The sequence below is a fragment of the Schistocerca piceifrons genome, chromosome 8 (assembly GCF_021461385.2).
Source record: "Schistocerca piceifrons isolate TAMUIC-IGC-003096 chromosome 8, iqSchPice1.1, whole genome shotgun sequence".
Lineage (NCBI taxonomy): Eukaryota > Metazoa > Arthropoda > Insecta > Orthoptera > Acrididae > Schistocerca > Schistocerca piceifrons.
In genome coordinates this window covers 373,948,792-373,964,659 of record NC_060145.1, presented here as the reverse complement: position 1 = coordinate 373,964,659, position 15,868 = coordinate 373,948,792, and the positions used below count along the sequence as shown (strand labels likewise).

Sequence of the window (15,868 nt, the reverse complement as noted above, 5' to 3'; positions counted from 1 at the left end):
CTTTGATGTCAGAACGACAGGTGTTAAATTATAACACAACAAATACCTCTTATACAGGATCTATCCCTTTCACTTATAACACAGATCCCTTCACTTAATTCATCATCGAGCGTGTACTGAGTTCTGACTCACTGTGCTTGTACACAGATCGAAATTTTGGACTGTCTTTTACATTCTCTCTCATACTTATCGCTTTTCACGTCCGGAAACCAGTTCACAATCTTTCAGCCCAGTATAGGGCCACCTCCAAGACTTCTTTCATGTCCAGCTATAAATCGCCAGGGTTGCACCTATAAGGGCAGTTTGGGCAAGCGAGCAGATGCTCCATGTCCTGCACAGCGCCACTGTCACACTTATCATCCGTGGTTCCAAGACCCCAGCTAATAATATTTGTCTTTACTGGGCAACCCCTGTCCTTATTCGGTTCAGTGTCCTCCATGTCTTCCAGTTTGTACTGAATCAGCTGGGCACTTCCGGTGCAGGTGGGTAGTCAGCTGGTGGTTCTTCTATTATAGTGGCTGAGAACCTTTTACGGGATTTCAGTCCCCCAGGGATGCCGATCGTCAATAATTTGTCTGAGCCTCTGATGTTCTTCGAGAGTTGGGATTCACAAACCCGGCAGCTCTATGTAGTTTTGGTAGGGAAGTAGGTTTCATGTATCCCGTTGTAATTCGACATATTTCATTAAGACTTATGTCAACCTTCTTTGCATGAGTTGATCTGGACCATACTGGACAGGCATGTTCGGCTGTAGAGAAGCATAACGTTTGTGTGGTGGTTCTTAATATTGAAGGTTTAGCACCCCATTTGCTGTTTAGTTTCCGCAGAATAATAATTATGGCACTTACCTTCTGTCACGTCTTTTCACGATGGTACTTGTATGTCAGAGATCTATCGAACACCACGCCCAAGTAAGTTGGTCTCTCGGTATGCTCCAATGTGGTATTATTCCAAGAGACCTTAAGTTAACGGTTACCTTGCCTGGATCGAAGGTGGAAGACTCTGACATGTGTTTTGGACGGGTTTGGCTTAAGAAAGTTGTGTTTATAATAGTTTGACATTTCTCTAAGAGCTTTCTCCAGCTTCTGTTCTACATCCTCAGAGGTTTTGCCCTGTGCTGTAATTGCCAGGTCATCCGCTTAAGAAAATTTTTCCTATGCTTAGGAATCGGTTGGTCGTTGGTACACAGATTAAATAGGGAGGGCGCAAAACGCTTCCTTGGGCCGGACCATTTTTTCTAATCTGCCCTTTTGCCCATTGAGGGCAACATAAAATTGTCTATTTTGTAATAGGGTCTCGATAATCTTAACAAACTGATAGTTCATTATAAAGGTTCTGGAGCAGTAGCCTGTGGTTAATTGTATCATATGCGGAACTAAGGTCGACCAGGGCTAGCCCTGTTATCTTTTTATTTTCGTGTCCTTCCTCTATGTGTTCTGTTAAGCACAGTATTTCGCTAGTACATGATACTCTTCCCGGGTTTCAGGAGTGCCACTATCCTTGCCTTCCTCCACATCTTGGGGATATTACATGTTTTGCGACAATGATTGAAAAGTCGCAGGACCAGTTCTTTGTGCCCAGTCCAAAGCGTTTGATCTGCTCCATGCACATGTCATCCACCCCATCTGTTTTGCCGCTTTCCATATTGCTGAGATCCTTGTTGAATTCCATCGTTGTAAAAAGTGTTAAAAACCTATCAGTTTCTCATTCTAAAGGTCTGTTAATTTTTACTTTCTGTTGTTTTGTCTTAGTCTTTCCATTCAGGAGCAGTTGATGAGCCACTGGATTGTTACCGCGGTAGACTGTTCAGGACCATTTGGGTCTCTGTCAGGTTTTTTTAATAAGATTCTAGGGTATTTTGCTGCTATGTGTCATATCCATCCTCTTCAGGGTCTCCATCCATCTATTTTGCCGAGCTTCACATATCATTTCCATCAAAGCCGCACGAGATGCTATTTTTTCTTGATTAAAGGGGTTCTATTCGTATAATTCTTCGTACTTGGCTAGGAGATGCCTGGAGTCGTGTGAGAGACCAGGGATGTACTACTGTCGGCAGCCTCATGGTACATGTTGTCTGGAGATTCTCTGTAGCATTCGCACAAATGAGTGGTTGTTCTCTGGGGTTCGGATGAGGTTTACTATGGCTTTATCCAGGTCGTCTGCGAAAGTTTTCCAGCTGGCCTTTTTAAAATTAAATCTTCTGCGAAACGGTACTGTAGTGGTCTTGACTGCTGTATACACCTGTATCCCTACTGGATGATATACTACTTTAGTACAGCAGTCTTTTATGTTTGAGCTGGTAATGCAGTTGTTAGGGCTACATGCACGTTTCCATACTTTACTTGTGAAGGAGGGGGGAAGTTTTGGATCATGGAGGATGTTTCCAGCCTTTCCTCCAACAGGTGCCCGTTCTCGTCTGTTTCACTATACCCCCAAGTGGTGCTGTGGCAGTTAAAATCTCCTACAATGAATTTGGTGTTTTGGTTTGTGAAGTTTTTTGGGCGGGGTGAAAGCAATTTTTTTTTTCTGGAGGTTAATTTCGGCTGTTAGTATTTCGATATTATTGGCTGTACATTTTCTGACAGAAGTCACCGTCATCTCAGCTATAACGAATATGGAACTGCCGTGTTTAGGATGTGGCGCTTCCACAGCCAGTCGCACTCCTTGTATTTCAGGTATTTTTGCTTCTGCGGCTCTGTGGGTTTGTTGAAAGCATAACACATCCCATTTATGAGTCTGGCAGAGTTCCGATAAGATGTCTTGTTTGTTGCTTGTAATTCCCTCGACGTTTAGGCTTACAATCGTCAGGACTGGTTCTGAGAAGTGCCTATTTGTTACCTTCTTCCAAGGTTTCCGGTGCTGGAAGGATTGGCCGTTATCGTTATTGATAACGTTTCCAGGGGACGCCGGCATGCTATAGTCTGATGGTGTCACTCTCGCTGTATATTACGCACTAATAGTCATAATCAATTTAGAATTATCCTATATTTAACTGGATGTAGAAGCTTATTATCATGATTATAAGTCAGCAGAAACGGTGTCAGTGTTACAGAGAGTGTGGGGCTCTCACCAGGTGTCCCAGGCACAGGCGATGGTGGCGTTGGTGACCAGGTCGACGGGCACGAGGTCCGCCTTGACGTCGGGGTCGGCCAGGAAGACGCGCATCACGCCGACACCGGCGCCCGCCGCCACTCCGATGGGGCCGTACACGTTGCTCACCCACAGCGCCAGCGGCTCCTCCGCCGTGCTCACCACTGCGGGATCAAAGTGTTCAAATGTGTGTGAAATCTTATGGGACTCGACTGCTAAGATCATCAGTCCGTAAGCTTACACACTACTTAACCTAAACTATCCTAAGGACAAACACACACACACCCGTGCCCGAGGGAGGACTCGAACTTCCGCCGGGATCAGCCGCACAGTCCATGACTACAGCGCCTCAGACCGCTCGGCTAATCCCGTGCGGCTGCGGAAACAACCGGAAAACAACCACTGCCTCACCCCGCGCACGTTCAGGCCGTGCCTATAACATGTTCTTCCACAGCCTTAATAGCCAAAATAGCGAGCAGGAACGAGACTCAAAAGGACACCACGACAAGTGCCATTACCCAATTTCCCGGGAACTTTGCTCAGTGGAAGAGGAGTCAAAATAAACGAATACGAGTCTTGGAATATCCGCAGATACTCGACCGCTTCTGAAAAAAAGACAGTCCAAGTTTTCAAGGTATTTTCGACGTAATTTAGGTATCGCTTACCGCACGATATCAGCAGGCGGAATGGAAGCTCAGTGGTTAGCGTCACAGCTTATTTACTTTGCGGCCAGTGTTCGAAACCCGCTTATTGCTTTTATTTTATTTTTATTGTTTTCATTTATCTACCCAAGTCCGTAGAAGGTTACTAAACGAGTGTTTCTTATAAAATAGTGGGATACGAGGGCGTTATATTAATTGTAAAATTATAATTAGATTTCACAGTCAGTCGCACAGACGTGGGTGTGTGTGTGTGTGTGTGTGTGTGTGTGTGTGATGTACGTTGAGGAGTTACAATCTTATTAAATTCTAATATTATTATATTGCCTTCTCACATCTTTTCTTATATTAATTATTACATTTCGTTGATATTTTTATTCTTCAGGAAGACCGATCGTAGAAACGTTTGAAATACATATATGGCGAACAACATGACCATCGCACGAAGGCAGCTTTGCCACAGTGACATTTCTTCGTATGAATCTCACGCAGGAAAAAAACGTCGTTAACACTGGTGAATATTCCAAGTGTTGGCATATTTTCGTTGCAGACGATGCACAACGGACCACTTTTCCGAAAACTGGCACTTGTAGTTCATTATGAATCAAGATACACCGCAGCAAATTCACCGGAAATAATTTCAAATAGTTTTCTCATTTTTTTAAAAAAAAATCATTCTTGTGACATACAATTAGTACAGAAAGAAGGACAACGTTATATCAATATCCACTGAGAAACGTTCGTGTAGTAATCTTTTACGGAAATGGGTATATAAATGAAAAACGAAAGTGATAAGCGGGTTTCGAACACAGGGCGAAAGGTTAAGTGTGCTAATCATTGTGCTACCGTGTCTCAGAATGCCGTGTCCTAAATGGCACAGACTACCAGAGAAATACCTCGAAAAGTCTGTCCTTTTTCCAGGAACAGTCAAGTATTTACGATAAACTGAGACACGTGTTCTCTTATTTTGAACCCTCTTCCACTGAGTGAAGTTTCTGGCAAATCGGGTTATGGCAATTGCTGTGTTCTCAAAAAATCTGTCAATCGGTGCGTTGCGTTTCTTCGAGGGTTACAAATTTCAACTTTGCCACCTCGAAGTTTACCCAAAGATATTAAAAAAATTGCTAAGGCTTAAAAAATAGAGTTTTCTTCCGTTTTCGTACTTGTAGATTCACATCGATTCGTTTTTCGTGTAAAATCATTCGGACATAAATTAATAAATGCCCTATAATTCTGATCCGAATTATGTTTTATATCCAATGTATCGTTCCGGAGGGAGCGCGCTTGGAATTTTTTTTTGCATAGTCACTCACTCCCTTCGCTCCCATTCACTGTCACTGTCTCCTGTTGTTGTCTCAGGCTTCGTACTGTCAAATCGTCGTTAGATCTAAAGGCATGGCACTATTGTTTGACTCCCCCACTTTTCCCCAATGGTCCTATCCTGAAAAGTGCACGAAATCTCTCAATAGTTTCTGATTTAGCCTAATCGTTAAATTTTTTGAACAACAACAGTTTAAACATTCTGGGGCGTTAGGATGGAAATTAGTAGCTAACTGAAATTACTAGAATGAGGCGACACTAAGCCGAACCAGAAAATAGGGTCCCACCAAATGGTTCAAATGGCTCTGAGTACTATGGGACTTAACATCTGTGGTCATCAGTCCCCTAGAACTTAGAACTACTTAAACCTAACTAACCTAAGGACATCACACACAGTCATGCCCGAGGCAGGATTCGAACCTGCGACATAGCGGTCGCGCGGTTCCAGACTGAAGCGCCTAGAACCGATCGGCCACCACGACCGGCTAGGGTCCCAGCGGTTCCAGACTGAAGCGCCTAGAACCGATCGGCCACCACGACCGGCTAGGGTCCCACTGCCAGCCTCCACCACCAATGATAATGTCCGGTAGTCAGAGAAACAAAAATCAATCCGTAACCACTGACTGAATGTGTTAACAATATTCTGCAGCTTGCGTTCAAAATTTTACAAAGCGTAGTGGGTGGGGTTGGAATGGTGTAGGTTGCGGAGAGCAAGTGATAGCGTTTCATGATTTCCAGTTTTTAAGGTTAGAATATGTGTCGATGGGACCAATGGACATATGTTACAAAACATCGAAGAAAGAGCCCTTAGAAATCCATAATGTGGATATCAATATTTGCAGTAAATATCCATATACTCGTATATTTGCATATGTTGTCGCATGAAGTGAAAGCATGTGACAATATTATTTAGCGAGCGGTCAGTGAGATGACGACAAGCTCAACAATCTGTTGGTGTTATTCGAAACATATACGCTGACCAAAATAACATCCCAACACCAAGAAATAAGTAATATAAATTTCGGGAATACATTTGTCTAGGAAACATACATGAATTATTAACCTAGCAAGGTCACAGGTTAATATAAATGCGTGGAAAGCCTTTGCATATGTGAAATGTTGGTACGTCAGTAACGAGTATAACCGTCAGAATATTGAATGTAGGCATGCAAACACGCATGTATTGTGTCGTACAGGTCCCGTATGTCAGTTTGTGCCTGTTGCGCTTGGCCGGTCGATACAGGGAAGAGAGGAAAACAGCGAACGCGCCGCATTTAAATGGCAGTGCAGTCGACTACATGGGACCTGCTTTTATATTGCTCATTTCTCAACAACATAGACCACAAACAAAACAGTACTTATTAACAGAATCAACTGTGGGTTCTTGGTGAAACATTGTAAATTAACTAAACAAAACTGTTTTTGGCCTTGTTCCACAATTTAATTAGTAATGTTATTGCACAACCTAGGTTTCTGGTTATAAGCCCATTTTCAAATACATTACTGATTCCCAAAGATGGTAATGCAGAGATAAACATGATGACAAGGCAAAGATATAATTTCAACAACTTAAGGTGCCGATCCATAGATTAATGGACACACATCAAAAAAAGCTATTATCACCTCGATTCCGAGAGTTCCGGAACCTATACAGAAGATTTGAATAGAAATCAACATAAACATCATTTCTGCCCTTTTTATTGTTCATGAAAACCGCACATTGCATGTTGCAGCACCATACAGTGAGACGTTCAGAGGTGGTGGTTCAGATTGCTGTACACACTACCACTATTGCCATCAATAATAACTGCAAAAGTATGATAGGAGTTTCTCTCTCTCATATCTTCGGGTGTAGTTGGAATGTCTTTATAAACAATGTCTTTTGCGAATCCCCACAAGAAAAAATCCAGAGTCGTCTGGCAGACGAGCCGGCCACGACACATCTACTCCGAGTCCAATCCAACGATCTGAGAATTGTCTCTGCAACTCATTTCTAGCCATCAGCAGAAAATGTGCCGGACACTCAACGTGCTGATACCACATTCTGTTCCTTGCTCCTAAAGGCATTTCTTCCAATAACAGCCGCGCGGGGTAGCCGAGCTGTCTTAGCAATCTTGTCACCGTCCACACGGCTCCTCCCGTCGGAGGTTCGAGTCCTCCCTCAGGCACTGGTGTGTGTGGTGTGCATAGCGGAAGTTAGTTTAAGTTAGTAGTGTGTAGGTTTAGGGACCGATGACCTCAGCAGTTTGGTACCATAAGGCCTTACCACAAATTTCCAAAAAATTTTTTCCAATAACAGATCTAATGTTTCTTGCAGGAATGTGGTGTACTTCCTTCCATTAAGAATTCCTTCGTTAAAATGGGGTCCTATAATTCTCTCCTCTAGAATCCCACACCATACATTCACCGACCACGGTTTTTGGTGTGCAACTTGCCGCAGCCAACATGGATTTTCAGCTGCCCAATAACGCAAGTTATGCAAATTAAGATCTCCATGGTTCGTGAATGGAGCCTCGTCAGTAAATAAAAGCAAATTAATAAATGTGTCATCCCTCTGAATCTGAAGTTGAGCCCATCGGCAGAATTCAACGCGATGCATACAATCCGTACCAGTTAATTCTTCGTGGAGACTGATATGGTAAGAATGATATTTATGGCTATGCAGAACACGAACAACACTACTCTGGCTCATGCCAGATTCCCTTGTGATTTGACGCGAACTAACATAAGGATCTCGAACCACAGTGGCAAGGGTACCAATTTCCGTTTCCTCATTAGTAACTTTCCTTTTCCGGATATGTTCCCAATGCGTTAAAGATCCAGTTGTTCTCAATTTATCATACACATATTTAAATGTACGATGTCTAGGGTGAGTACGTTGAGGATATCTTTCAGTGTATAAGTCCCTAGCTCTCACTGAATTTTGTTAGCATTCTCAATAAATGAGAAGCATATCGACTTGTTCTTCGAAGGAATACATCATTCACATTCGCTTGATCCGACGATACTAGTCTTACCGTTCCTATTAGTGTTGTATTGCGAAACTATCGAATGGTGTTTACATGTCAATGGCACGTTAGAGGGATACGCAGTATTCGGCGAATATTTACAATTTGGACGATATACGAGAGAGACTTGTCGGAGCATGTGCTTCGATTTGTGCCGAAGTGTTAAGGAATACCACTCAATCCATGATAAGAAGATTGCAGCACTACATTGATACCAATGATCATCACTTCGAACACCTTCTGTAAATGGACGTTCATGCTACCTTTTTGACCTTCGTTGACCTTCAAAGACCTTACTGTTAGAAATTATTTCATTCGCCTTGATAGCTACTATCAGAAAATAAATACCAAGCTACAGCACCCCATTAAACAAAAAAGAAAAAAAAAACACAGTTGACCTTCATATCTGTGACGCGACCCCACCTTGTAACAAGAAACCAACATCATATTATGGCCCCCGTTGTCCCATGCAACATTTGTCCACAAACTTTTCAGCTACTATCATACTTTTCGGAGTTATTCTAGGCGGCAATAGTTAGTGACTCATCCTGTATAGAACGATGTTTCCCGCATCGTTACCACAAATCTGGAAAAGAGCTTCACTGATTTCCTTCAAATTTTTACATGTTACTGTGATAAACACCTTTGGACGCATATGTCAATGTACTTATTAACATATACAATATGTAAATAGATGTGAAATATATGGCAGTGAAACACTGTTAGCAAGCAGAAACGTTGATAGCAAAATTATACATGTATTGCACGTTTCGTCTAGGGGTAAGGAGAAGAATCAGCAACGATCAAGCCGGCACGGTAGCTCAGCGTGTTCGGTCAGAGGGTTATCTGCCCTCTGTAATAAAAAACTTAGTCAACGGCTGAACACTGAACTTGAACGGCTGTCATGGGACATCCGCACTGAACAAATGCAACGAACAATATCGAAAACAAAAAGAATGGGGCTAGTGTCTTTCATTAGTGATGAAAACGACCACGCTCCCGGGCTCGAAACCCGCTACAGCTTAAATTTAATTAATAATCAGCATTGGCGGACGAAGACTTCCGACATAAGAAGTTACCCTCATTCTACCAACGGCCTTGTCAAAGACGACGGAGGAGCAGACAGAGGTCCAGAGGACTCTCTTGTTCTTGAGGTGGGAAACTGCTACTAAAAGGGGAAGAATCAGCAACGGTCAACGGCATGAGGAAGCAGAAGGCAATGGAAACCACTGCATTAAAAACTCATAATGTGTATCCACAGGACATGAGGCCTGTAACTGAAAAAGTGTCATGATGATCTCTCCATTGGCAAAAGAATCCGGAAAAATCCCCCATTTGGATCTCCGGGAGGGGACTGCCGACGGGGAAGTGACCCTGAGAAAAAGGTTTGAATAACCAACCAAAAGATAACGTCCTACGAGTCGGGGCATGGAATGTCAGAATCTTGAACGCGGTAGAGAAGCTAGATAATCTCAAACTGGAAATGCAAGGGTTCAACCTACATATAGTAGTGGTCAGTGAAGTGAAATAGAAATAAGACAAGGAGTTCTGATCGATTGAGTATAGAGTGATATCAACAGCAGCAGAAAATGGTATAACGGGAGTAGAATTCTTTATGAATAGGAAGGTAAGGGAGAAAGTGAGTTATTGTGGACAGTTCAGTAATAGGGACAGGGTTCCCTTATCAGAATCGACACCAAACCAGCGCCGACAACGACAGTACGTGTATACACGGCGACGTCGCAAGCTGAAGATGAAGAGACAAAGTATATCTACATCTACATCTATACTCCGCGAGCCACCTTACGGTGTGTGGCGGAGGGTACTTATTGTACCACTATCTGATCCCCCCTTCCCTGTTCCATTCACGAATTGTGCGTGGGAAGAACGACTGCTTGTAAGTCTCCGTATTTGCTCTAATTTCTCGGATCTTTTCGTTGTGATCATTACGCGAGATATATGTGGGCGGTAGTAATATGTTGCCCATCTCTTCCCGGAATGTGCTCTCTCGTAATTTCGATAATAAACCTCTCCGTATTGCGTAACGCCTTTCTTGAAGTGTCCGCCACTGGAGCTTGTTCAGCATCTCCGTAACGCTCTCGCGCTGACTAAATGTCCCCATGACGAATCGCGCTGCTTTTCGCTGGATCATGTCTATCTCTTCTATTAATCCAACCTGGTAAGGGTCCCATACTGATGAGCAATACTCAAGAATCGGACGAACAAGCGTTTTGTAAGCTACTTCTTTCGTCGATGAGTCACATTTTCTTAGAATTCTTCCTATGAATCTCAACCTGGCGCCTGCTTTTCCCACTATTTGTTTTATGTGATCATTCCACTTCAGATCGCTCCGGTTAGTAACTCCTAAGTATTTTACGGTCGTTACCGCTTCCAATGATTTACCACCTATGGCATAATCGTACTGGAATGGATTTCTGCCCCTATGTATGCGCATTATATTACATTTATCTACGTTTAGGGAAAGGTGCCAGCTGTCGCACCATGCATTAATCCTCTGCAGGTCTTCCTAGAGTACGTACGAGTCTTCTGATGTTGCTACTTTCTTGTAGACAACCGTGTCATCTGCAAATAGCCTCACGGAGCTACCGATGTTGTCAACTAAGTCATTTATGTATATTGTAAACAATAAAGGTCCTATCACGCTTCCTTGCGGTACTCCCGAAATTACCTCTACATCTGCAGATTTTGAACCGTTAAGAATGACATGTTGTGTTCTTTCTTCTAGGAAATCCTGAATCCAATCACAAACCTGGTCCGATATTCCATAAGCTCGTATTTTTTTCACTAAACGTAAGTGCGGAACCGTATCAAATGCCTTCCTGAAGTCCAGGAATACGGCATCAATCTGCTCGCCAGTGTCTACGGCACTGTGAATTTCTTGGGCAAATAGGGCGAGCTGAGTTTCACATGATCTCTGTTTGCGGAATCCATGTTGGTTATGATGAAGGAGATTTGTATTATCTAAGAACGTCATAATACGAGAACACAAAACATGTTCCATTATTCTACAACAGATTGACGTAAGCGAAATAGGCCTATAATTATTCGCATCTGATTTATGACCCTTCTTGAAAATGGGAACGACCTGCGCTTTCTTCCAGTCGCTAGGTGCTTTACGTTCTTCCAGCGATCTACGATAAATTGCTGATAGAAAGGGGGCAAGTTCTTTAGCATAATCACTGTAGAATCTTAAGGGTATCTCGTCTGGTCCGGATGCTTTTCCGCTACTAAGTGATAGCAGTTGTTTTTCAATTCCGATATCGTTTATTTCAATATTTTCCATTTTGGCGTCCGTGCGACGGCTGAAGTCAGGGACCGTGTTACGATTTTCCGCAGTGAAACAGTTTCGGAACACTGAATTCAGTATTTCTGCCTTTCTTCGGTCGTCCTCTGTTTCGGTGCCATCGTGGTCAACGAGTGACTGAATAGGGGATTTAGATCCGCTTACCGATTTTACATATGACCAAAACTTTTTAGGGTTCTTGTTTAGATTGTTTGCCAATGTTTTATGTTCGAATTCGTTGAATGCTTCTCTCATTGCTCTCTTTACGCTCTTTTTCGCTTCGTTCAGCTTTTCCTTATCAGCTATGATTCGACTACTCTTAAACCTATGATGAAGCTTTCTTTGTTTCCGTAGTACCTTTCGTACATGATTGTTATACCACGGTGGATCTTTCCCCTCGCTTTGGACCTTAGTCGGTACGAACTTATCTAAGGCGTACTGGACGATGTTTCTGAATTTTTTCCATTTTTGTTCCACATCCTCTTCCTCAGAAATGAACGTTTGATGGTGGTCACTCAGATATTCTGCGATTTGTGCCCTATCACTCTTGTTAAGCAAATATATTTTCCTTCCTTTCTTGGCATTTCTTATTACACTTGTAGTCATTGATGCAACCACTGACTTATGATCACTGATACCCTCTTCTACATTCACGGGGTCGAAAAGTTCCGGTCTATTTGTTGCTATGAGGTCTAAAACGTTAGCTTCACGAGTTGGTTCTCTAACTATCTGCTCGAAGTAATTCTCGGACAAGGCAGTCAGGATAATGTCACAAGAGTCTCTGTCCCTGGCTCCAGTTCTGATTGTGTGACTATCCCATTCTATACCTGGTAGATTGAAGTCTCCCCCTATTACAATAGTATGATCACGAAACTTCTTCACGACGTTCTGCAGGTTCTCTCTGAGGCGCTAAACTACTACGGTTGCTGATGCAGGTGGTCTATAGAAGCATTCGACTATCATATCTGACCCACCTTTGATACTTAGCTTAACCCAGATTATTTCACATTCGCATTCGCTAATAACTTCACTGGATATTATTGAATTCTTTACTGCTATAAATACTCCTCCACCATTGGCGTTTATCCTATCCTTGCGGTATATATTCCATTCTGTGTCTAGGATTTCGTTACTGTTCACTTCCGGTTTTAACCAACTTTCCGTTCCTAATACTATATGCGCACTATTTCCTTCAATAAGAGATACTAATTCAGGAACCTTGCCCTGGATACTCCTGCAGTTTACCAATATTACGTTAACTTTTCCTGTTTTTGGTCTCTGAGGACGGACGTTCTTTGTCAACGATGATAATGTCCTCTCTGGTAAGCCGTCAGGTATTTTATCGTTTCGCCCAAGGGGGGGGGGGGGTCCCTCTAACCTAAAAAACCCCCGTGTGCACGCCACACGTTGCTATCCTAGTAGCTGCTTCCGGTGTGTAGTGCACGCCTGACCTGTTTAGGGGGGCCCTACAGTTCTCCACCCAATAACGGAGGTCGATGAATTTGCAACCATTATAGTCGCAGAGTCGTCTGAGCCTCTGGTTTAGACCCTCCACACGGCTCCAAACCAGAGGACCGCGATCGACTCTGGGCACTATGCTGCAGATATTAAGCTCAGCTTGCACTCCGCATGCGATGCTGGTTGTCTTCACCAAATCAGCCAGCCGCCGGAAGGAACCAAGGATGGCCTCAGAACCCAAGCGGCAGGCGTCATTCGTTCCGACATGTGCTACTATCTGCAGCCGGTCACACCCAGTGCGTTCAATAGCTGCCGGAAGGGCCTCCTCCACATTACGGACGAGACCCCCCGGCAAGCACACCGAGTGCACACTGGTATTCTTCCCCGACCTACCCGCTATTTTCCTGAGGGGCTCCATAACCCGCCTAACGTTGGAGCTCCCTATAACTAATAGGCCCGCCCTCTGTGACTGTCGGGACCTTGCCGGAGAATCGGCCACTGGCCCAACAGGCGAGGCATCCTGTGGTGGCTCGGAAACGATGTCATCACCACTAGGAAGCACCCCGTACCTGTTGGAAAGGGGTAAGGCAGTTGCCACGCGGCCAGATCCCACCTTCGCCTTTCGGCCAGGCACGCGCGAGCCCACCACTGTCCGCCATTCACCCTGGAGTGATGGCTGACCGGTAAGATGCTCACTGCCGGAAGACGCAGCGACATCAGGGGTTCCATGTGATTCCAAGGCCACCGAAGTAGGCATAGGTCTCACCACAGTTGCCCCAACGCCACTACGAGCCGACGCCTGCGCCTCGAGCTCGATGAGCCTAACAGACAAAGCCTCCACCTGCCCCCGAAGAGTGGCCAATTCTCCTTGAGTCCGCTCACAACAACCACAGTCCCTACACATGACTATGTTTACCCTACTCTATACGGTGACAAATTCCCAAGATAATCTTCTGATGAGCTACTCTGATAATCAAGAAACACTCACTGAAATACGAGACGCGAAAACTACGCTAGGTTTTCCCAGAAAAACTATTTAAAAGCTAAGCGCAGCAAATAAGCACAAAAACGCTTTATACAAACAGTACTCGCTGCTGCTGGTGCTCTCGCTCTGGCTGTCACAAGACAACTGCTGATTCAAGTGACTAGTGGCTAACGGCCGCGAAACAAACAAAAGACGGTTTTAGGGCGCTTTCTGTTCTAAACGATCAAGAAAACACTAAGAAATCTAACACGAAAACTACGTAAAGTTTTATCAAGAACTGTTAGTTACTATGCAGAGCAGATAAACACAAATAGAATCCCTTCCTTAGTGGAAGGTCGTAAACAAAATGCAAAATAAACGCTTTATACAAACAGTACTCGCTGCTGCTGGTGCTCTCGCTCTGGCTGTCACAAGAGGATATTGAAAAGGTAATGCAATACGAAAAAGAAGATGAAAATCTAATAGTCACGAAGCACTGGAAAGCAGTTGTAGGGGAGTAGCAGAAGAAAAGGGTACTGGTGAATATGGGCTTGGGACAAAGAATGAGAGACGAGAAAGACTAATTGAGTGTTGTAACAAACTTCAGCTCGTAATAGCAAATAGTCTGTTCAAGAACCACAAAGAGGAGGAGGTATACTTGCAAAAGGCTAGGTGATACGGGAAGATTTCAGTTAGATTACATCCTTGTCAGACAGAGATTCCGATATCAGATACTGGATTGCAAGGCGTACCCAGGAGCAGATATAGACTCAGATCACAATTTAGTAGTTATAGAGAGTGGATTGAAGTTTAAGAGATTAATCAGGATGAATCAATATGCAAAGAAGGGAGATACGGAAGTACTAAGGAATGACAAGACACGCTTGAAGTTCTTTAAGGCTGTAGATACAGCAATGAGGAATAGCTCAGTAGCCGGCCGGTGTGGCCGTGCGGTTCTAGGCGCTTTAGTCTGCAACCGCGTGACCGCTACGGTCGCAGGTTCGAATCCTGCCTCGGGCACGGATGAGTGTGATGTCCTTAGGTTAGTTAGGTTTAAGTAGTTCTAAGTTCTAGGGGACTGATGACCATAGATGTTAAGTCCCATAGTGCTCAGAGCCATAGCTCAGTAGGCAGTATAGTTGAAGAGGAATGGACGCCTCTAAAAATGGTAATCATAGAAGTTGGAAAGGAAAACATAGGTACAAAGAAGGTAACTGCGAAGAAACCATGGGTACAGAAGAAATATTTAGTTGATCCATGAAAAAAGGAAGTACAAAAATGTTCAGCGAAATTTAGGAATACAAAAATACAAGTCGCTGAGGAATGAAATAAATAGGAAGTGCAGGGAAGATAAGACGAAATGGCTGCATGAAAAATGAGAAGAAATCGATAAAGAAATGATTGCCGGAAGGACTGACGCTCCATATAGGACAATAAAAACGACCTTTGGTGAAGTTAAAAGCAAGGCTGGTAACATTAACAATGCAATGGGAATTCCACTATTAAATGTGGAGAGCAGATAGTTGGAAAGAGAACTTTGAAGGGCTCTAGGAGGGGGAAGATTTGTGTGATGTGAGAGAAGAAGAAACAGGAATGGATTTAGGAGAGATATAAGATCCAGTATTAGGATCAGAATTTAAGAGAGCTCTGGAGGACTTGAGATCAAATAAGGCAGAAGAGATAGATAACATTTTATCATAATTCCTAAAAATCACTGCGAGAAGTGGCCACAAAACGACTATTCACGTTGATATGTAGAATGTATGAGTTGGTGACGTGCCATCTGACTTCCGGAAAAATATCATCCACACAATTCCGAAGACTGCAAGAGCCCACAAGTGCGAGAATTATCGCAAAATAAGTTTAACAGCCCATGCATCCAAGTTGCTGACAAGAACAATATACAGAAGAATGGAAAAGAAAACTGAGGACGTGTTACATGACGATCACTTTGGCTTCAGGAAAGGTAAAGGCACCAGACAGGCTGATAATGGAAGCAAGACTAAAGAAAAACCAAGATACGTTCATAGGATTTATCGACCTGGAAAAAGCGTTTGACAATGTA

General features: G+C 43.5%; 1 protein-coding gene across 1 annotated transcript in view; it reads right to left on the bottom strand.

Moving 5' to 3' along the window:
- Positions 1-15,868, bottom strand: part of LOC124711690 (fatty acyl-CoA reductase wat-like) — a 247,649-nt gene that overhangs the window by 73,978 nt on the left and 157,803 nt on the right. The window contains exon 6 of the mRNA XM_047241889.1: positions 3,071-3,254. Within this exon, the coding sequence (XP_047097845.1) occupies positions 3,071-3,254 (184 nt within the window). The remainder of the gene's footprint in view (positions 1-3,070; positions 3,255-15,868) is intronic.